This window comes from Pelophylax lessonae (genome assembly GCF_965119305.1).
Source record: "Pelophylax lessonae genome assembly, contig: HAP1_SCAFFOLD_237, whole genome shotgun sequence".
In the NCBI taxonomy this organism is placed as follows: domain Eukaryota; kingdom Metazoa; phylum Chordata; class Amphibia; order Anura; family Ranidae; genus Pelophylax; species Pelophylax lessonae.
Genome location: NW_028120096.1, coordinates 113,009 through 136,828, shown reverse-complemented (window position 1 = coordinate 136,828; position 23,820 = coordinate 113,009). Strand labels below are relative to the sequence as shown.

At 50.6% G+C, this 23,820-nt stretch overlaps 1 protein-coding gene across 1 annotated transcript in view; it reads left to right on the top strand.

The window, feature by feature from the left end:
• Nucleotides 1–753: 753 nt before the first annotated feature.
• LOC309548626 (kinesin-like protein KIFC3) overlaps nt 754–23,820 on the top strand; it is a 49,386-nt gene continuing 26,319 nt past the window's right edge. The window contains exons 1-4 of the mRNA XM_082276546.1: nt 754–892; nt 13,380–13,455; nt 21,814–21,968; nt 22,444–22,696. Of these exons, the coding sequence (XP_082132672.1) occupies nt 788–892; nt 13,380–13,455; nt 21,814–21,968; nt 22,444–22,696 (589 nt within the window). The 5' untranslated portion in view covers nt 754–787. The remainder of the gene's footprint in view (nt 893–13,379; nt 13,456–21,813; nt 21,969–22,443; nt 22,697–23,820) is intronic.

The following is a 23,820-nucleotide window of genomic DNA, read 5'->3' as shown; positions in this document are numbered from 1 at the left end:
TTTGGGATTGGGAGGGGGGGGGGGGTTAGGCTTTATGATGGATGAGGAATGGATGAGGATTTGGGGTTGTGGGGGTTGGGGTTTGGGATGGATGGGGAATGGATGTGGATTGGGATGGTGGGGGGTAGATGTGGATTTGGGATGGATGGGGAATGGGATGGTGGGGGATGGATGTGGATTTGGGATGGATGGGGGATGGATGTGGATTTGGGATGGATGGGGGATGGATGTGGATTTGGGATGGATGGGGGATGGATGTGGATTTGGGATGGATGGGGGATGGATGTGGATTTGGGATGGATGGGGGATGGGTGTGGATTTGGGATGGATGGGGGATGGGTGTGGATTTGGGATGGATGGGGGATGGATGTGGATTTGGGATGGATGGGGGATGGATGTGGATTTGGGATGGATGGGGGATGGGTGTGGATTTGGGATGGATGGGGGGATGGGTGTGGATTTGGGATGGATGGGGGATGGATGTGGATTTGGGATGGATGGGGGATGGATGTGGATTTGGGATGGATGGGGGATGGATGTGGATTTGGGATGGATGGGGGATGGATGTGGATTTGGGATGGATGGGGGATGGGTGTGGATTTGGGATGGATGGGGGATGGATGTGGATTTGGGATGGATGGGGGATGGATGTGGATTTGGGATGGATGGGGGATGGGCTGTCAGATTTTCCTCTCCTCGGCCTCCCGCTGTTTCTGATTTTTGCTTTTCTCTTCCATGAAGATCTATTTCTGCTTTTCTTCCTTCCTGAAGGACAACAACTCCCAGCATGTACGCCTTCTACTCCCTGCTGGTGTACATCATCTACACCTTCTTCAGCAAGCGTCCCTCTGCAGGGAGAGCGGAGGGGCCCGATGATCAGGGGCCCCAGAAGGTGGGTGTTGGATGGGATGGATGGGATGGATGTGTTGTGAATGGAACCATTTCTGGAATGATTGAGAAGTTGACCCTCCATCCCCCCCCCCCTCCAGGGGCCCCTCTTCCTGGCCGATCTCGGGGCCCATCTGAAAACATTGGATGATTCCCTGTAGATTGGTTGCTATGTGTTGAATGATGATGGATTGGTACGGAGATGGGATGCTGTTGCCATGGCGATGTTTTCTTCTTCGGTCCTCTAGTAGTGATGGATCCTGTGGAAGAACTCCACCATCATTTACAATAATCTCTTGATGTTATGGATGGACAGATTCCCCCCAATAACTGGAGTTTGTAGATTATCCCAGGGGCCAATACAGAGGGGCAAAGAACCAGGGCCCTGGGCCCCTAATATAATCTAGTTGGAAGTGGAGCCCAGTAATGGATGTTGTAGATCTTCTGGAAGTGTCCGCCATGTCACATGACAAGTCTTGATTTCACCTCATTTCCTGTCCCCGGGACACGAAAGGAAGTGATAGGAAATCTTTTTTATTGCCTCCAGAGCACGTGTCCCCATGGGAAGATTTCCTATCACTTCCTGTCAAGGTGACACCAGAACTGTGCGACTGTGAGTGTGGTGCGACTGTGAGTGTGGTGCAACTGTGAGTGCGGTGCGACTGTGAGTGTTGTGCGACTGTGAGTGTTGTGCGACTGTGAGTGTTGTGCGTCTGAGAGTGTTGTGCGACTGTGAGTGTTGTGCGACTGTGAGTGTGGTGCGACCATGAGTGCGGTGCAACTGTGAGTGCGGTGCGACTGTGAGTGTTGTGCGACTGTGAGTGTTGTGCGACTGTGAGTGTTGTGCGACCGTGAGTATTGTGCGCCTGTGAGTGTTGTGCGACCGTGAGTGTTGTGCGACTGTGAGTGTTGTGCGACCGTGAGTGTTTTGCGACTGTGAGTGTTGTGCGTCTGAGAGTGTTGTGCGACTGTGAGTGTTGTACGAGCGTGAGTGTTGTGCGTCTGGGAGTGTTGTGCGTCTGGGAGTGTTGTGCGTCTGAGAGTGTTGTACGACCGTGCGTGTTGTGCGTCTGGGAGTGTTGTGCGTCTGGGAGTGTTGTGCGACTGTGAGTGTTGTGCGACCGTGAGTGTTGTGCGTCTGGGAGTGTTGTGCGTCTGGGAGTGTTGTGCGACTGTGAGTGTTGTACGAGCGTGAGTGTTGTGCGTCTGGGAGTGTTGTGCGTCTGGGAGTGTTGTGCGTCTGAGAGTGTTGTACGACCGTGCGTGTTGTGCGTCTGGGAGTGTTGTGCGTCTGGGAGTGTTGTGCGACTGTGAGTGTTGTGCGACCGTGAGTGTTGTGCGTCTGGGAGTGTTGTGCGACTGTGAGTGTTGTGCGACTGTGAGTGTTGTGCGTCTGAGAGTGTTGTGCGACTGTGAGTGTTGTGCGACTGTGAGTGTGGTGCGACCATGAGTGCGGTGCAACTGTGAGTGCGGTGCGACTGTGAGTGTTGTGCGACTGTGAGTGTTGTGCGACTGTGAGTGTTGTGCGACCGTGAGTATTGTGCGCCTGTGAGTGTTGTGCGACCGTGAGTGTTGTGCGACTGTGAGTGTTGTGCGACCGTGAGTGTTTTGCGACTGTGAGTGTTGTGCGTCTGAGATTGTTGTGCGACTGTGAGTGTTGTACGAGCGTGAGTGTTGTGCGTCTGGGAGTGTTGTGCGTCTGGGAGTGTTGTGCGTCTGAGAGTGTTGTACGACCGTGCGTGTTGTGCGTCTGGGAGTGTTGTGCGTCTGGGAGTGTTGTGCGACTGTGAGTGTTGTGCGACCGTGAGTGTTGTGCGTCTGGGAGTGTTGTGCGTCTGGGAGTGTTGTGCGACTGTGAGTGTTGTACGAGCGTGAGTGTTGTGCGTCTGGGAGTGTTGTGCGTCTGGGAGTGTTGTGCGTCTGAGAGTGTTGTACGACCGTGCGTGTTGTGCGTCTGGGAGTGTTGTGCGTCTGGGAGTGTTGTGCGACTGTGAGTGTTGTGCGACCGTGAGTGTTGTGCGTCTGGGAGTGTTGTGCGTCTGGGAGTGTTGTGCGACTGTGAGTGTTGTACGAGCGTGAGTGTTGTGCGTCTGGGAGTGTTGTGCGTCTGGGAGTGTTGTGCGTCTGAGAGTGTTGTACGACCGTGCGTGTTGTGCGTCTGGGAGTGTTGTGCGTCTGGGAGTGTTGTGCGACTGTGAGTGTTGTGCGACCGTGAGTGTTGTGCGTCTGGGAGTGTTGTGCGACTGTGAGTGTTGTGCGACCGTGAGTGTTGTGTGTTTGAGTGTTGTGCGACTGTGAGTGTTGTACGACCGTGAGTGTTGTGCGTCTGAGTGTTGTGCGACTGTGAGTGTTGTACGTCTGGGAGTGTCATGTGAGTGTAGCGGAGTACCAGAGGGTGAGAAGGTAGCGTTAGGAAGCCAGGAAATAGCCACATAGGATAGACTTTAATCGCTGAATCCCCATTAGATTAGATAGTAGGTACAATGCCCGGCGGGTGTGGAGATGCGATTCGGTGTACATCTTGTGATATGTATGCATTCCTCGGTCATGCGATCGAGGGCGAATACAAATGCACAAAATGTGAGCACGTTGCTTCCCTGGAAGCCCAGGTCCTGAATCTAGGGAAGCAGCTGGCAACACTGAGACGAATGTCCATACCGGAGGAGAGCCAGGATTGTACCAATCAGGTGCAGGCAGGGGCCTGCACAGAGGTGGGCGGAGTATCGGAGGTGCAGGCATCAGAGCAGAGTAGAGGGGTGACAGTTAGGAGGGGTAGAAGGGGACAAGTCAAGGAGGCTGATCCTGGGCTGGAGCACCCCAATAGATTCGCCCCGTTGTGTGATGTTGGGGAAACCAGTCAGGGACCAGCATTGCTGGAGCAGAGCGACGCCCCTAGCTGCCAGGGGAAGAACTCCTCCAGTGAGGCCGGGAGAAAGGGAAAGGAAAGACAGGTGCTGGTGGTAGGGGACTCAATTATTAGAAGGACAGACAGTGTAATCTGTGACAAAGACCGTGTGTGCCGAACAGTCTGTTGTTTGCCGGGCGCTCGGGTTCGGCACATTGCGGATCGGGTGGACAGATTATTGGGTGGGGCTGGGGAAGACCCAGCTGTCATGGTACACGTGGGTACCAATGACATAGGCAGAGGAAGACGGAGAGTCCTAAACGATTTCAGGGACTTAGGCGCTAAATTGAGGACTAGGACCTCCAAGGTAGTATTTTCCGAAATACTACCTGTACCTCGAGCCACACCAGAGAGGCAGCGGGAGATTAGGGAAGTTAACGAGTGGCTGAGGAGCTGATGTAGTAAGGAGGGTTTCGGGTTCCTGGAGAACTGGGCCGACTTCTCAGTCGGTCACCGGCTCTTTGGTAGGGACGGATTGCACCTAAATGGGGTGGGTGCAGCCGTACTGGGTGCAAGGATGGCCAAAAAGTTAGAGGGGCTTTTAAACTAGGGAATGGGGGGGAGGGAACAGATGTAGAATTAGCCAGTGGAAAGCAAGATTCAGAGGGCAGAATTGGGGACATTAGCGGTAGGGTGTTCGGAGCTCCGCAACACAGGATAGGTATGGGGAGAAATCACAAGAGCAGTCTAAAAACATCAAATGAGGATATATGTAAATGGTAAATGACTCTTCTCTCTGTCACTCTGCTCTCTTCTCCTATCAGCATGCTGCTTGTTAGCATATGATCACTGCAGCACCCCTGATTGGCTTCTTGTGTCTCCCTTCCCCAGTCTGAGCTCTGCTGTACATGGACTGTAGGAGGCTGATATTAGGCATCCCAGACAGTTCTCACTTCACAATGACATTCCCCCTATAGGGCAGCAGAAAGCACCCAATCCCAGAGCTTCTTAGACTGATGAAATGTAACATCTGATTGGTTGCTGTGATTTCCTGTTTTCTGGCAGCCATGTTCCCATCAGACGGGGCCCCCAGGAGCCCCCCTCTGGTACTGTGTGTGGGGGATGGGGACAATGGAATCGGTCTCTGAGGGTGAAAACTGAAGGCGGCTCTGAGAAGATCAATATTATCATTATTATTGACTCATCTGAGCTTTCTAATTAGCAGCTGACCAATCACATCCTGTCTCCCCCCCCCCCCCTGAATAATGAGGACAACGAAGTCTGGGTTATATAAATGTCCCATTGGTCAGTACTACGTCACCGGGGACACCAGTACAGTCATCGTCATGGCAACAGTGACACCAGATCAATGCAGCCAGTCATGTGTTGGAACAGCACTAATGGGAAGGTGGCTTCTGATAGATGGTGGCTACTATGGGACTGTGAGACTATGGACTATGGCACTATGGTATTATGGGCCTATGGTACTATAGACTATGGTACTATGAACTTTGAGACTATGGCACTATGAGGGTATGGGACTATGGTACTATGGGACTATGGACTATGACTATGAGACTATGGTACTATGAGACTATGAGACTATGGGACTATGGTACTATGGACTATAACTATGAGACTATGAGACTATGAGACTATGAGACTATGGGACTATTGTACTATGGACTATGAGACTATGGTACTATGGGACTATGGGCTATGACTATGAGACTATGGTACTATGGACTATAACTATGGGACTATGGTACTAAGAGATTATGGGACTATGGTACTATGGGACTGTGGACTATGACTATGAGACTATGGACTATAACTATGAGACTATGGGACTATGGGACTATGACACTATGGACTATGAGACTATGATACTATGGTACTATGGGACTATGGACTATGACTATGAGACTATGGTACTATGGACTATAACTATGAGACTATGAGACTATGAGACTATGGGACTATGGTACTATGGACTATGAGACTATGGTACTATGGACTATAACTATGGGACTATGGTACTAAGAGATTATGGGACTATGGTACTATGGGACTGTGGACTATGACTATGAGACTATGGACTATAACTATGAGACTATGGGACTATGGGACTATGACACTATGGACTATGAGACTATGATACTATGGTACTATGGGACTATGGGCTATGACTATGAGACTATGGTACTATGGACTATAACTATGAGACTACGGGACTATGGGACTATGAGACTATGAGACTATGGTACTATGAGACTATGAGACTATGGGACTATGAGACTATGAGACTTTGAGACTATGAGACTATGAGACTATGGGACTATGAGACTATGGGACTATGAGACTATGAGACTTTGAGACTATGGTACTATGCGACTATGGTACTATGGACTATAACTATGAGACTATGGGACTTTGAGACTATGAGACTATGAGACTATGGGACTATGGGAATATGGGACTATGAGACTATGGTACTATGATACTATGAGACTATGAGACTATGAACTATGAGACTTTGGGACTATGAGACTATGGGACTATGATACTATGAGACTTTGAGACTATAGGACTATGAGACTTTGAGACTATGGGACTATGAGACTATAGGACTATGAAACTTTGGACTATGGTACTATGGACTAAGGGAGTATGGTACTATGGACTATGGTACTATGGACTATGACTATGAGACTATGGACTATGAGACTGTGAGACTATGAGACTATGAGACTATGGGACTATGAGACTATGAGACTATGATACTATGGAACTATGGACTATGAGACTATGGACTATGAGACTATGAGACTATGATAATATGGGACTATGATACTATGGGACTATGAGACTATGGGACTATGGACTATGACTATGGACTATGACTATGAGACCATGGACTATGAGACTATGGTACTATGGACTATGAGACTGTGAGACTATGGGATTATGAGACTATGGGACTATGAGACTATTAGACTATGGGACTATGAGACTATGGACTATGAGACTATGATACTATGGGACTATGATACTATGGGACTATGAAACTATGGGACTATTGTACTATGGTACTATGAGACTATGGGACTATTGTACTATGGGACTATGGGACTATTGTACTATGGGACTATGGGACTATGGTACTATGAGACTATGAGACTATGGGACTATTGTACTATGGAACTATGAGACTATGGTACTATGAGACTATGGGACTATTGTACTATGGACTATGGGACTATTGTACTATAGGACTATGAGACTATGGTACTATGAGACTATGGGACTATGATACTATGGGACTATTGTACTATGTAACTATGAGACTATGGTACTGTAAGACTATGGGACTATTGTACTATGGGACTATTGTACTATGGGACTATGAGACTATGGGACTATGATACTATGGGACTATGAGACTAGGAAACTATGGGACTATGAGACTATGGGACTATGATACTATGGGACTGTGAGACTATGGTACTATGAGACTATGGGACTATGATACTATGGGACTGTGAGACTATGGTACTATGAGACTATGAGACTATGAGACTATGAGACTATTTGTAACGACACCCCAAGTATGAAAGGGGTTACAGTCGTCTAGGATAATCCGCTCCCGAACACCAGGACAGCTATCGACCATTCCAATCCGCCATACATGAAGCCCATCAATAATTCCCCCCCAAGTACGAGACAAGGCTCTGTAGTGAGGTTCGATCAAGAGTAACTCTCTTCTTCTTTATTGAAAGAAACACAGCATTTATATACACTTTGAGAATACCACATGAACAATGACTGTATAATTACCTCCCTTAGTAGACAGCCAGGTGAGCTCATTAACATGCTTATCAATAGTCTCAGACCCAATTAACATACTGTCCTATTTTAGACAAAAGCACTTAGTTAATCAGTAGACATTCTTTAGGAGGGGCTACTGGAAACAATCCCCCCCTCTCTCTGCAGCTAATACACATTGATTAGCAGACATGGTGTCTCTCATAGTTCCTGGACTCCCAAATTAGGAGTTGCACTTCCTGTGCCTTACAATGTATAGGAATAAAATAGATCTCCATATTTCCTGAGAGATACTGGTAATGCATATTACTGTCCCATTCGAAGTAGTCCAAACCATATTCTCAGTGTACACCACCCTCCCGGTCACCCTGCATCCATAAAAGATGCAGGGTGACTTAAACATAAGAAAGCCACACAAGGCTGGACTTAGTGCCTCCCAACCTCTTTAAAGGAATTTGGGGTCCACAACCCTCATGCCCAAAGTGACTCCTGTCACATTTCTCCCCTTTCGGCAGGAGACTAACACAGAAGGAGACCCCAAACGGGTTTACTTCGAAGTTAGTCCGTAGTTCCAGTCCTCCAATGTCTGCACCCACAAAGTACCCTAAACAAATTGTCGGGGACAGAACATCACTCACCCAGCCAACCTCTGCCTCTCTTGTAGAACATCCCCTCTGTGGGGAAGAAGCATGGACTGGCCCTTCTCCCAGGATTCCTTTCAGCTGCTGGAGAGAGGACAGGGTGGCTGGGCTCACTCCCTCGTGCTGTTGGGGATCTGGGCCGACTGCCCAGCATCCCTGGGGTATACAGGTGGGGATTGTAGTCTCATCCACCTGCTCAGGAAATCCATCCTTTGTAAGTTGAGGGCAGAGGCCAGCAGCACTCTGCTCTGTTGCCAGCCCTTCTGCTGGGTTGGTGTCATCATTCTGGGACACACTCTGCTGCTGGGAAGGGACCGCCACCTTTTCACCCTGGGCCTCCAGAACTACCACAGGTGTGGGGCAAAGGTCTTGTCCTCTGTCCAGTTGTCAGCACTTCTGATGTAGAAGTTTCTTGTAACTCCACAGATGCTGCTCTTGGTGTTGGACAGAGCTCAGTGACATAAGGCCCTGATGTCAGTGGTTCTGCTGGCAAGTAAACTGCAATGCCAGTGGCCTGGCACACACCTTCCTGGGTCACCAATTGTTGCAGGCAGAGGTCAGCAGCGCTATGCCTGGATGCTCGCTCATCTGCTGTTGGCTCACTGGGCGGTTCCTCCTCAGCAGAAAAGTCTAATAAATATCCAGTCTCTTGAATTGCTGAAAGTCCAGGACACAGACTGGTGGCACTTGGGCCCAGTGCCAACACTTTTGCAGGTGATTTGTAATCCAAATCATCCTCCGATGGAAAGTCCATTAAATTTGTAATCCATGGTTGGGGCATGAAGATGGCTTCCTCTTCTCTCATACCTTTTATCCTGCTGCTGGAAAGACGCATTCCTCCATCCAATCTCATCCTGTGCAGAAACAGGTTTATGCAGGTGAGTCAGCACTTGCTGCATCTGCCATAAAACCTCCGCATCCAAGACCGTGGGTGCAGGTGAGCAAAGCACACTATTACTGTGCCATATGGTCAATTCTTTAGCCTGGATTTCCAGACTGTCAGCTGGTAGTACTTCTGGATTTTCCCAGCAGTGGCGTCACTAGGGTGGGGCCAGAGGGGGCCACGGCCCCACCAAAATGACAGTGGGCCCCCCCCCCCATGTGCCCCCCCAAAAAAATGAGGCCATTAATTTAACTTAAGTCCCGGCGCCACAGGAGCCGGTTTCCGATACAACACCGGCGCTAGAAAGGAGGAAGGACTGCCAGGCAGGAGGGCGTTCCCCATGGAGGCTGTCAGGCCCGCCCACTCGCTCAGGCTAGCGGCAGACAGCGCGGTTCGCGGGGGGACATTGAAAGGGAGAGCGGGACCCTGCGCTGTGTGAAAGAGCCTGAGGAGAAGCGGGAGCCAGCGCCAGCAGAGGAGAGGAGGACAGTCACAGCACACACGAGTCGAGGATGGAGCAGGCAGGGACCAGCATCATCCGAATACATCCATTTGGGTCAGTGGGGGTCCTGTCCTTGGGGGGTCCTGTCGTGTTCCTGGGGGGTCCTGTCGTGTTCCTGGGGGGTCCTGTCGTGTTCCTGGGGGTCCTGTCCTGTTCCTTGGGGGGTCCTGTCCTGTTCCTTGGGGGGTCCTGTCCTGTTCCTGGGGGTATTGTCCTTGGGGGTCCTGTCCTGTCCTTGGGGGTCCTGTCCTGTCCCTGGGGGGTCCTGTCCTGTTCCTTGGGGGTCCTGTCCTGTTCCTGGGGGTCTTGACCTTGGGGGTCCTGTCCTGTCCTTGGGGGTCCTGTCCTGTTCCTTGGGGGGTCCTGTCCTGTTCCTTGGGGGTCCTGTCCTGTCCTTGGGGGGTCCTGTCCTGTTCCTGGGGGTCTTGTCCTTGGGGGTCCATTCCTGTTCCTGGGGGGTCCTGTCCTGTTCCTGGGGGGTCCTGTTCCTTGGGGGGTCCTGTCCTGTTCCTTGGGAGATCCTGTCCTGTTCCTTGGGGGTCCTGTCCTTGGGGGTCCTGTCCTTGGGGGTCCTGTCCTGTTCCTGGGGGTCCTGTCCTGTTCCTTGGGGGGGTCCTGTCCTGTTCCTTGGGGGTGCTGTCCTGTTCCATGGGGGTCCTGTCCTGTCCTTGGGGGGTCCTGTCCTGTTCCTTGGGGGGTCCTGTCCTGTTACTTGGGGGGTCCTGTCCTGTTCCTTGGGGGGTCCTGTCCTGTTCCTTGGGGGCCCTGTCCTGTTCCTTGGGGGGTCCTGTCCTGTTCCTTGGGGGTCCTGTCCTGTCCTTGGGGGGGTCCTGTCCTGTTCCTGGGGGTCTTGTCCTTGGGGGTCCTGTCCTGTTCCTGGGGGGTCCTGTCCTGTTCCTGGGGGATCCTGTCCTGTTCCTGGGGGGTCCTGTCCTGTTCCTTGGGGGGTGCTGTCCTGTTCCTTGGGGGGTCCTGTCCTGTTCTGGGGGGTCCTGTTCCTTGGGGGTCCTGTCCTGTTCTTGGGGGTGCTGTGCTGTCCTTGGGGGGTCTTGTCCTGTTCCTGGGGTCTTGTCCTTGGGGGTCCTGTCCTGTTCCTTGGGGTGTCCTGTCCTGTTCCTTGGGGGGTCCTGTCCTGTTCCTTGGGGGGTCCTGTCCTTGGGGGCTCCTGTCCTGTTCCTTGGGGGTCCAGTACCCCCATGGAACAGGACAGGAGCCCCCAAGGACAGGAGCCCCCAAGGAACAGGTCAGGACTCCCAAGGAACAGGACAGGACCCTCAAGGAACAGGTGTATTGTATATTGCAAAAATCAAACAAAGGTGAATTTGTATCAAGACCTATGGAGTGCATTCTATCTATCTATCTATCTATCTATCTATCTATCTATCTATCTATCTATCTATCTATCTATCTATCTATCTATCTATCTATCTATCTATCTGCATTTTATAGTTGGCCCCTCTACTTTTGTCCCTGGCCCCCCATGTGACCCCCCTAAAAATGAAAGCTGGAGACGCCACTGTTTCCCAGGCAAGGGGAGCCCAGCCCTGGCGCTGAACAGAGTCTAGCAGTCGTCTGTAGGCGATCTCCAGCTCCCATTCCTGATTGGCTAGAAACTCCAAATCTTCCAGTGCCCAGCGTATATCCATGACATCCATCATCTCTTCTCTATAATCCGCAATTTCCTCCAAACGCCACTCCGAATCGCTCCCAAAGTCAGGGTCATTGACAGTCTCTCTAATAACAGCCCCAGGCCGTCATTGCCAAAGCCTTCCGTTGGGCTGTTGTCCGCTTTCCATGGGCACACTTGGGTTATATACCAATGGAGTGCTCTGTAGTCCTCATCCAACTGTATCTCCGCCTGGACCAGCCTGCTTAACTCGGCTTTTCATTCCACATGCGGTTGTCTCCCCAAAAACGCCATTCGCACTTCGTACTGTGACCAGTACCTTTCCTGGTAGGGGGGGGAGTATTTTTCCCTGGCTCACGGGCAAGCGCTTCTTTCCAGAGTTCCCAGCGAATTGAATTACCCAAACTTAGTAGGACCTGCTCTGACCCTGGTTCCCTGCGATCTACTGGTATGTCTCGCAACCTCCTTTCAAATTCCGCTTCCATGGCTTGTGTCCTCTTGTAGCTGTCCTTCTGGGCTGTGGAAATCATCCCACCACTTGCCACCAATTTTAACGACACCCCAAAGTATGAAAGGGGTTACAGTCGTCTAGGATAATCCGCTCCTGAACACCAGGACAGCTATCGACAACTCCAATCCGCCATACATGAAGCCCATACAAATAACCCCCCCCCCCTTAAGTACGAGACAAGGCTCCGTATTGAGGTCAAGTGAGAATAACTCTCTTCTTCTCCTTTATTGAAAGAAACACAGCATTTATATATACTTTGAGAATACCACACGAACAATTACATCCCTTAGTAGACAGCCAGGTGAGCTTATTAACATACTTATCAATAGTCTCAGACCCAATTAACATACTGTCCTATTTTAGACAAAAGCACTTAGTTAATCAGTAGACATTCTTTAGGAGGAGCTGCTGGAAACAATCCCCCCTCTCTCTGCAGCTAATACACATTGATTAACAGACAGGGTGTCTCTCATAGTTCCTGGACGCCCAAATTAGGAGTTGCACTTCCTGTGCCTTACAGCAGTGGTCCTCAACCCTGGCCTACAGGGCCCACTAACAGGCCAGATTTTAGGTATTACCTTGGGGAGATGCAGACTAGAGTACTGCAATCACTGAGCAGCAAATGATATCACCTGGGATGTATTTCAGTTATCTTGCAAATCTGGCCTGTTAGTGGGCCCTGTAGGCCAGGGTTGAGGACCACTGCCTTACAGTGTATAGGAATAAGGTAGATCTCCATATTTCCTGAGAGATACTGGTAATGCATATTACTGTCCCATTTGAAGTAGTCCAAACCATATTCTCAGTGTATACCACCCTCCCAGTCACCCTGCATCCATAAAAGATGCAGGGTGACTTAAACATAAGAAAGCCACACAAGGCTGGACATCCCAACCTCTTTAAAGGAATTTGGGATCCACAACCCCCATGCCCAAAGTGACTCCTGTCACACTATTGTACTATGAGACTATGGTACTATGAGACTATGGTACTATGGGACTATGAGACTTTGGGACTATGAGACTATGGTACTATGAGACTATGGTACTATGAGACTATGGGACTATGAGACTATGGTACTATGGACTATGAGACTATGGGACTATGGGATTATATGGGACTAAGAGACTATGAGACTATGGTACTATGAGACTATGAGACTATGGTACTATGAGACTATGATACTATGGGACTATGAGACTATGATACTATGGTACTATGAGACTATGATACTATGGGACTATGAGACTATGGGACTATGAGACTATGATACTATGGTACTATGAGACTATGATACTATGGTACTATGAGAATATGGTACTATGGACTATGACTATGATCTGCCTATCACCCCAGAAGAGGAGGAGCTCTTAGGTGGGGATTTCCAGTCTCAGTGATGGTGGTCCTGTCAGGGTCCCTCAGGGACTCTGTACATCCCTCTCATACTATTCTACATCTACAGGTAGCTCAGCATGTGTCCTATCAGAGGGAATCCTTCCATCCCCCGCAGATTTTGGATATGGGACGAATATTTGGGGTTTTATTGGAGATGACTGATAGAAGGAAGGAGGAGCCAATAGAAATAATGGAATACCTGTGATGTCACACCTCTTCCATATATGAATGTCACCAATAGTTATATGCTCCTCCCACACAGGAAGAAGATGCTGCCGCAGAGACACAGATAGGGCCAATGAGATCCAGGAAGAACTTTGTGCTGGACGAGCTGGAAAGTAGGTGACACAATCTGATTGGCCAATCTCAGTGTAGGAGGAGGTCTAATCTGTGAACAGCCCTCCTTGGTCCCTCCCCCTCATCATCATGATCATGACATTTTAAAGTAAAACCCATCATCCATTCTGGCAGGCAGGTGGCGGTCCTAGGTAGGTGGTGACATGTGTGATTTTTCTCGCAGGCAGGCAGGGGGCGGTCCTTTGTAGTCATGACCCGTGTAATTTTCTCCCAGGTAGGCAAGGGGCAGTCCTCGGTAGATGGTGGCACATGTGATTTTCTGGCAGGCAGGGGGCGGTCCTCAGTAATTGGTGGACCATGTGATTTTCCAGCAGGCAGGCAGAAGGCGGTCCTTGGTAGTCGGTGACCAGTGGGATTTTCTTGCAGGCAGGCAGAGGGCGGTCCTTGGTAGTCGGTGACCTGTGTGATTTTCTGGCAGGCAGGCAGGGGCGGTTCTTGGTAGCCAGTGACCCGTGTGATTTTCTCGCAGGCAGGGGGTGGTCCTCGGTGGTCAGTGACCTGTGTGATTTTCTCACATGCAAGCACATGTGTGATTTCCTGGCAAGAACGGGGTGATCTTTGGTAGCCGGTGACCCATGTGATTTCCTGGCAGGCACGGGGTCGCTCTTCTTAGTCGGTGACCCGTTTAATTCCCTGTCAGGCAGGGGTGGTCCTTGGCAGTCGGTGACCCTTGTGATTTTCTGGCAGGCAGGGGGAAGTCCTTGGTAGTTGGTGACACATGGGATTATCAGGCAGGCAGGGAGTGGTTCCTCAGTATTCAGTAACCAATATGATTTCTTGGCACAGGGCAGACCTTGGTAGTCAGTGACCCGTGTAAATTCCCAGCAGGCAGGCAGGCAGGCAGGCAGGCAGGGGGTGGTCCTCGGTAGTCGGTGATCCGTGTGATTTCCTGGCAGGGGGCGATCCTCAGTAGTTGGTGACCCGTGTGCTTTTCTGGCCGCCAGGCAGGGAGGGGGTGGTCCTCGGTAGTCATTGACCTGTGTGATTTCGTAGCAGGGGGCTATCCTCAGTGTGATTTTCTGGCAGGCAGGGGGTGGTCCTTGGTAGTCGGTAACCCGTGTGATTTTCTGGAAAGCAGGGGGTGGTCCTTGGTAGTCGGTAACCCGTGTGATTTTCTGGAAGGCAGGGGGTGGTCCTTGGTAGTCGGTGACCCGTGTGATTTTCTGGCAGGCAGGGGGGTGGTCCTTGGTAGTCGGTGACCCGTGTGATTTTCTGGCAGGCAGGGGGTGGTCCTTGGTAGTCGGTGACCCGTGTGATTTTCTGGCAGGCAGGGGGGTGGTCCTTGGTAGTCGGTGACCCGTGTGATTTTCTGGCAGGCAGGGGGTGGTCCTTGGTAGTCGGTGACCCGTGTGATTTTCTGGCAGGCAGGGGGTGATCCTTGGTAGTCAGTTACCCATGTGATTTTCTGACAGGCAGGGAGGGGGTGGTCCTCGGTAGTCGGTGATAGAGATGGCTCTGTGGTTCGCCCGGCGGTCGGTTCGCAGTGAACTTTGCTCGTTCGCAGTTCGCCGATCTTGCCGACATATGGCGTTGTTCGCGGCGGCCATATTAGTTTACATTGGGGAGAACTTTGACCCATGACACATCCATCAGGTAGAATGGGACAGCCAATTGAGACATTTCAGCACATGGACAGACCCCCTACCTTATAAATAGACCTGACCTGGCTGCCATTTTACATTCTGCTTTTTGTCAGTGTTGGGAGAGGTTTGCTGTGTGCAGCAGGGGAAAAATTGTCAGTGACACAAATCGCTCTGTTATAGGTCCACAAAAGTCCTTTTAAGGACTGGTATTTGGTATAGGTGTACTATTCTTTGGTGTGCACTATATAGGGGTGTAATCCACTTATAATATACTTTCTAATATAGAGAGCATATTATAGTGGATTTGTATTGTGCAGCATTGTGACTGGTGTGGTGAGCGTTTCTGCAGGGATACTACAACTACAAACAGTGACAAAAGCACTTTTAAAAAGTATTATAACTGGTGTGATAAACCAGTGGCCCCCCTAAATGACAGATTGAAGTGGGGTGTTATCTAACAGTATACTTTTATAACAGTGTATTTGTGTCCTGCAAAAATATTGCCTCTTTTGCTGCGTTAACTCTGCTACACACAGTGCCAAACTTACTGGCCAATGTTTTGTATAACTGGTGTGATAGACCAGTGGCCCCCCAATACCACATATTTAAGCGGGGTGTTATCTAACAGTATACTTTTCTAAGAGTGTATTTGTGTCCTGCAAAAATGTTGCCTCTTTTGCTGCGTTAACTCTGCTACACACAGTGACAACAGTTACTGGCCAATTATTTGTAGAACTGGTGTGATAAAACTGTGACCCACCAATACCACAGATTGAAGCGGGGTGGTATATACCTTTTTCCATATATACTGCGCTTCTCTAGAGACTTATGTCACAGGGTAATTTAAAAAATGACAGGCAGAGGAAGAGGCAGGCCCTTCCGCAGGGGTGGTTGGGGTAGAGCAGGAGCAGTAGGCCCGGAGCCAAAGTGTGAAGTTTCAGAAGGTGCGTTTGATTACGTCAAAGGACGCACCAGACATGGTTGAGGGGCTCACTCAGCCTTCCTCTTCTGCACCCTCCTCATCCTCTCTATCTGCACCCTCTTCACTCTCTGCTGTGTGCACCCCCAAAGACACCACCACCACCATATACCCTCCGCTTGAGTCACTGGAATTATTTTCCGATCCATCACAAAACATTTGCGATGCGCAGCCATTCTTGGCATCGGATCAGGAAGTGGAGGTAGCAACAGCGGCAACTCAGCAGTCTGACGACAGTACCCAGATCAGCCCAAGGAGGTTGGTCCCCGCTGTTGCTGCCTACTCCGAGATCTCGAATGTTAGTGGTGGGGAAGGTGACATGGATGATGACATGTCTATGGACGTCACATGGGTGGCCACAAGAGAGGAAGAGGAGGGGAGTTCAGAGGGAGAGACGGACCGGCAGATAGGGAGGAGAGGCAGACGGAACTTACATTGCCCAGGAGGGACAAACCAGTCTGCTAATATATCAGGAGCGAGCCATAAACCATGCACCTGGGTGCCAGAAACCAGAAAGCAAGCTACTCACTAGGGGGGAGCCTCTGGGTGAGTCTAGGATGGAAAAGGACCTGGGGGTACTGGTAGACAACAGGCTTGGCAGTGGCATGCAATGCCAAGCCGCTGCAAGCAAAGCCAACAGAATACTGGGATGTATAAAAAAGGGGATTCACTCCAGAAATAAAGGCATTATTCTCCCTCTCTACAAGACTCTGGTCCGGCCACATCTGGAGTATGCTGTCCAGTTCTGGGCACCGGTCCTCAGGAAGGATGTGCTGGAACTGGAGAGGGTCCAGAGAAGGGCAACAAAAATAATTAGGGGAATGGAGGACATCAGCTATGAGGAAAGACTACAAGCACTGAACTTATTCTGTCTGGAGAAGAGACGATTGAGGGGGGGATATGATATCAATGTACAAATATTGTACTAGCAACCCTAGCATATGGAAAAACCTATTCAGAGAAAGGGAATACAATAATACACGTGGCCACTCACTAAAACTAGAGGAAAGGCGGTTTAACCTTAAAATACGCAGGGGGTTCTTCACTGTGAGAGCAGTAAGGATGTGGAATTCTCTTCCGCAAACAGTTGTATCAGCAGGGAGCATTGATAGTCTCAAAAAACTATTAGATGGGCACCTTAAAGACCACAACATACAGGGGTATACAATGTACAACATACAGGGGTATACAATGTACAACATACAGGGGGTATACAATGTACAACATACAGGGGTATACAATGTACAACATACAGGGGTATACAATGTACAACATACAGGGGTATACAATGTACAACATACAGGGGTATACAATGTACAACATACAGGGGTATACAATGTACGGTTAGCAGCAAACACACACACACACATCATAGGTTGAACTGGATGGACTGGTGTCTTTTTTTTTCAACCTCACTAACTATGTAACTATGTAACAATCACATCTGGCTTTTTTAATGTGTCCGCTGTTAACAATAGTGTTGCCATCTGCAGCCTTTGCAGTCAACGCATAAGTCGCGGTAAGCCAAACACTCACCTAGGGACGACCGCCTTAAGAAGGCACCTGGACTCCCATCACTGAGCCCAGTGGGAGCAATGCCGCAAAACCCACAAAGCCACACTCCAGGCTCTCACCATCCAGCCTCTTCTCCTCTCTCCTCACAATTGTCCTCCACTCCACCTTCCATCCTGCCGTCCTCACGTTGTTCTGGAAAAAGGCAGGCTTCCGTGGCCCAAATGTTTGAGCGTAAACAAAATGATGAAGCCGGATAACCCTCTTGCCCAACGGTTGACTGCTGGCTTGTCGGAACTGATAGCCTGCCAACTACTGCCATATCAACTGGTGGACTCTGAAACCTTTCGGAAATTTGTGGCCATTGGAACACCACAATGGAAGGTCCCAGGCAGGAAATATTTCTCGCAGAAGGGCATTCCAGAGCTGTATGGCCATGTTCAGCGGCAAGTGAATATATCTCTGGCACCCGTGTAGATTTGGTTTTACCGCCATGGATTGCATGCAGGCCTGCCTCTTCTTCTCCTCCTCCTACTCCATCCTTCCTCTCCTCCTCGGCTGACTCCTCCTTTTCCGCTGCTACCGTCTCTTCCTCTGCGCCGCCCAAGATCCCCAGAACCTATTCCACATGCCAGGTGAGATGTTGCCATGCTGTGCTGTGTCTGTTGTGCCTGGAAGCCAAGAGCCACACTGGTCCTGCACTCCTTTCAGCTTTGCGTTCACAGGCAGATCAGTGGCTGACACCGCTGAATTTGTCAGTTGGTAAAGTGGTGTGCGACAACGGTGCCAATCTGCTGAGCGCGCTGAAACAGGGCAAAATAACACACGTGCCATGCATGGCACACGTCCTGGACTTGGTCGTGCAGCGATTTGTTGCCAAATACCCTGGGGTCCAGGACGTCTTGCGGCAGGCCAGGAAAATCTCGGGCCATCTCAGAAGATCTTACACAGCCATGGCTCGCCTTGCTGACATTCAGCGGCGACACAACCTGCCCGTCAGGTGTCTTATTTGTGACTGCCCGACGCAATGGAACTCAGCGTTGCATATGCTTGATAGGCTGCTCCAGCAGAAACGTGCAGTTAATGATTACCTGTATAAACTCTGCGGCAGGACAGGTTCTGGGGAGCTTGGGTTTTTTTCACTGCGCCAGTGGCTGCTCATGCGTGTAGCGGAGAAGTAGTTTAATCCACAGGGTCTCCGTTGATAGACAGGAAAACAGGTAATATTCCAAATAGGCAGGTACAGCATGCAACAATCCAGGTAGAGTTATACCATTCTTCCTTCCCAAAGACTAGACGACACATAGGCTGGGAGTCAACATCATGCAGAGCTTAAACTCTTTATTAAATTCCAAGACATACAGTTTTACCCACAGTTAGGGAAATTCCCCTTAACCTTGCCAAAGGGGGGGGGGGAAGGGACAAGGAACGACCAATGGGAACTGAACATTTGTACATTGAAACAGGCTACAGATAACCTAATGAGCTTATGGTAACAGGCAGTCTCTCAATACACACCCCCTGCGGAGAGATGTCTCCAGTCCAGACCATTGTCTATGTGTCATGAATCCACACAATTAGACACAGAAACAGGAGGGGGGGGGGGGTGGGGGGAGAAGGGCTGTAGCATTACATTACAAACACTTGGTTCTTAAAGGTATACACATGCAATAAACATAATGCATACACGTAGGACAATATACAGTGGCTGTGTTTGCCACAATGCGCGACTCATGCAGACTTCTGCAGCCATTTGATGAGATCACCAAACTGGTCAGTCACGGCCAGGGCGCCATCAGTGACATTGTACCTTACGCCTTCTTTCTGGAGCGTGCATTGCGTCATGTCATTGATCAAGCCATCGAGGAGCAGGAGCAGGAAGATGAGGAAGTCGCAATGTTGGATGAATTCCCAGGGGGTGCTACTCCATCTGAGACAAATCAACAGCAGGAGTCTGCAGAGGAGTCAGAGGAGGATGGTGCCGGGGCAGATGAGGAGGAGCAAGAAGAGCATGCTTTAAACCTTTCTGGGATCCCTGGTTTTGTTTGTGGATGGGGGGAGGAGAACGAGGAAGACATTATCCTGGATGATGAGCAGGAGCCAGGCCACTACACCGCTTCCAGTTTAGTGCAAATGGGGGCCTTCATGCTCCAGTGTTTTAAGGTGGACCCCCGTATAAAAAGCATAAAGGGCAAGGACCAGTACTGGGTGGTAACGTACTTAGACCCCCGGTACCAACAAAAAATGGTGGAAATGTTACCACAATCACAGAGGGCGGTCAGAATGCAGCACTTCCAGGCCTTGCTGGGAGAAGTGCTGCATTCTGCTTTTGCGTGCGCTGGCAGAGGAATTTCCAGTCACAGAGAGACAGTTGCGGGTACCAATCCAACAGCGCCTGCAAGAAGAGGGCGGTTTGAAGATGTCTTGGTCACTTCAGATATGAGATCCTTCTTTCAGCCGACCCATCGACAGCTGTACTCCGGATCCAGCATGAGGGAACGCCTAGACCGACAGGTGTCCAACTACATCGGGTTAACGGCCGATGTGGACGCTCTGAGGAGTGATGAACCCCTGGACTACTGGGTGGGCAGGCTTGACCTCTGGCCAGAGCTTGCACAATTTGCAATGGAAATGTTGGCTTGCCCCCCGTCCAGTGTCCGGTCTGAAAGGACGTTCAGCGCAGCAGGGGGGATCGTGACCGTTAAGCGCACTCGCCTAGCTCATCACAGTGTTGACTACCTCACATTTATAAAAATGAATGAGGCATGGATCTCTGAGGAATTCAACACATGTGACCAGTAGACCATGTTTGATTAAAATTCCTCAGGACAGGCCACAAATATCTGCCAGGCCGCCATTCACCCACAACAATTCATGGTCCTAGTCTTCGGTAAATACAGCGGCATAAAAGGTATTTTATGTCCATTGAATGCCTCATTTTTGGGGCCTTTCATGGCAGACAATTATTTATCCTGTGAATGCCTAATGAACCTTCAGCCACAGAATACAACGTTCTTAGCTGTCAGGTAAACCCATGTGGGCTAATTTTCGGGGCCTGGAATGGGCGACACTTACTTTTGTTACCTGTGAATGCCTAATGTACCTTCAGCCACAGAATACAACGTTCTTAGCTTTCAGGTGAACGCTTATGGGCTCATTTTTGGGGCCTGTAATGGCCGGGAGACACTTACTTATTTATCCTGTGAATGCCTAATGTACCTTCAGCCACAGAATACAACGTTCTTAGCTGTCAGGTAAACCCATGTGGGCTAATTTTCGGGGCCTGGAATGGGCGACACTTACCTCTGTATACTGTGAATGCCTAATTTACCTTCAGCCACAGAATACAACGTTCTTAGCTGTTAGGTGAATGCCTGTTGGCTAATTGTTGGGGCCTGTACTGGCCGACACTTACTTCTTTATCCTGTGAATGGCTAATTTTTCAGACTGGAATTGAAAATCAATGGGTCTGTAAAGATTCTGCCAGATTGTGGAATGGATGCGGACCCATTTTACAGATGTGTGAATGGACGCTATATGTATTTGACATGTATTTACCGGCTGCTGTCGGTTCTGGCTGATTTACTGTCCATGTTGTGGGACTATTTGTGCACAGCTAGTAAGTATTTTGTGGCTACAAATATGACCTAAAGGTTTTTAAAGTTTGCCTGCCATTAAAGTCAATGGGGCCCACGGCAAACTTGCGATTCGCGATCATTTGAGAAAGTTTGCGGATAACGTTCGCGAACCGCCCCGGCCGATGTTCGTCCATCACTAGTCGGTGACCTGTGTAATTTTCTGGCAGGCGGGGGGGGGGGGGGTCCTCGGTAGTCGGTGACCTGTGTAATTTTCTGGCAGGCAGGCAGGGGGTGGTCCTCAGTAGTCGGTAAGCCATGTGATTTTCTGGTAGGCAGGGGGGGGGGGGGTCCTCGGTAGTCGGTAAGCCATGTGATTTTCTGGTAGGCAGGGGGGGGGTCCTCGGTAGTCGGTGACCTGTGTAATTTTCTGGCAGGCAGGCAGGGGGTGGTCCTCGGTAGTCGGTAAGCCATGTGATTTTCTGGTAGGCAGGGGGGGGGTCCTCGGTAGTCGGTGACCTGTGTAATTTTCTGGCAGGCAGGCAGGGGGTGGTCCTCGGTAGTCGGTAAGCCATGTGATTTTCTGGCAGGCAGGGGGCGGTCTTTGGTAGTCCGTAACCCATGTGATTTCCTGGCAGGCAGGCAGGGGGTGGTCCTCGATAGTCGGTAACCCGTGTGATTTTCTGGCAGGCAGCGATGATAGTGACGGGAGCTCCGGATCAGAAGACGAAGTAGGCGGAGTTGGGGATCAATGTCTGGACGATATCTCCTCCCCTCTCACCGAGTTCCTGGCCTTCAAGCAGGAGACGGAAAGATCAACATCTGCCGCTCCAAATCCCGGGAAGGTAAATCCTGACTGATCCCTACTGGAGCCACACAGCTTACAATCTGATTGTCCAATGAACATGAGGTTCCTGAGCCAGTTTGTGAAAGGATGCCTTGAAAAAGTATTCATACCCCTGAAATTTCCCACAGAGTAAAGGGGGGTGAATACAAATGCCCCCCACACTTTCACAGATTTATTTGTATTATTTATCATTTTCCTTCCACTTCACAATTATGGCCACTTTGTGTCGGTCTATAACATAAAATCCCAATAAAATATATTTACGGTTTTGGTTGTAACATGAGAAAATGTGAGAAATTTCAAGGGGTGTGAATACTTTTTCAAGGCATTGTATCTATCCCCTCCCCGGCAGGTCTCCTCTCCCTCATATATCTATCCCCTCCCCCGCAGGTCTCCTCTCCCTCATATATCTGTTCCCTCCCCCACAGGTCTCCCCACTCCTCACCTTCATATATCTGTCCCCTCCCCCGCAGGTCTCCTCTCCGCTCCTCACTGTTATGTCTCACCTGATCACCTTCCTGGAGCAGTACTCCCAGATGCAGCGCCTGCAGGGGAAGGCGGAGGAGTACCGCACTCAGCTCCGCAGGGAGGAGCGCCGCCGAAAGAGGCAGATGAGGAGCCTGCGCCACGCCCACCGACAGCGCATGACAGACAAACTGAGTCTCATCGAGAGCCTGGAGAGCGTCATCTGCGAACAACAGAGCCTCCTAGAGAGGCTGCAGAGAGGTGAGACTGCAGCATGGGGAGGAAGACCACACTGAGCAGTCAGTTATATTTCCTTTGTCATCCCCTTTGGATTTTTGCCTCCCACAAAATGCCCCCTAGGTGTGTGCTCCCTGCAGTATTCCCCCCTAGGTGTCTGCTCCCTGCAGTATGTCCCCCTAGGTGAGTGCCCCCCCACAGAATGCCCCCTAGGTGATTTCCCCCCACAGTATGCCCCCCTAGGTGAATGCCCCCCACAGTATGCCCCCTAGGTGTGTGCCCCCCCCCATAGTATGCCCCCTACATGTGTTCCCCCCGTAGTATGACCCCTACACGTGTGCCCCCCATAGTACGCCCCCTACATGTGTTCCCCTTGTAGTATGCCCCCTACATGTGTTCCCCCGTAGTATGCCCCCTACATGTGTACCCCCCATAGTATGCCCCCTACATGTGTACCCCCATAGTATGCCCCCTACATGTGTACCCCCCATAGTATGCCCCCTACATGTTTACCACCATAGTATGCCCCCTACATGTGTACCCCCCGTAGTATGCCCCCTACATGTGTGCCTCCCGTAGTATGCCCCCTATATGTGTTCCCCCTGTAGTATGCCCCCTTGTTGTGTCCCCCCCATAGTATTCCCTCTAGGTGTCTCCCCCCCCCCCACAGTATGTCCCTCCTAGGTGTGTGCCTCCCATAGTATGCCCCCTACGTGGGTGGCCCCCTTTGTATGCCCCCTAGGTGTGTGCCCCCTGTCGTGTACCCCCAGATGTGTGCCCTTCCCCACAGTATGTTCCTCCTAGGTGTGTGCTACCCATAGTATGCCCCCTAGGTGTGTGTCCCTCGTAGTATGCCATCTAGGTGTGTGCCCCCGTAGTATGCCCCCTGGGTGTGTGCCCCCATAGTATACCCATCGCAGTATACCCCCTAGGTATGTACCCTCCCCCACAGTGTGTTCCTCCTAGGTGTGTGCCCCCTGTAATATGCCTCCTAGGTGCGTGCCCCCCCTTAGTATGCCCCCTAGGTGTGTTCCCCCGTAGTATGCCCCCTAGGTGTGTTCCCCCCGTAGCATGCCCCCAAGGTGTGTGCCCCCTAGGTGTGTGCCCCCTCTGTAGTATCCCCTCTAGGTGTGTGCCCCTGTAGTATG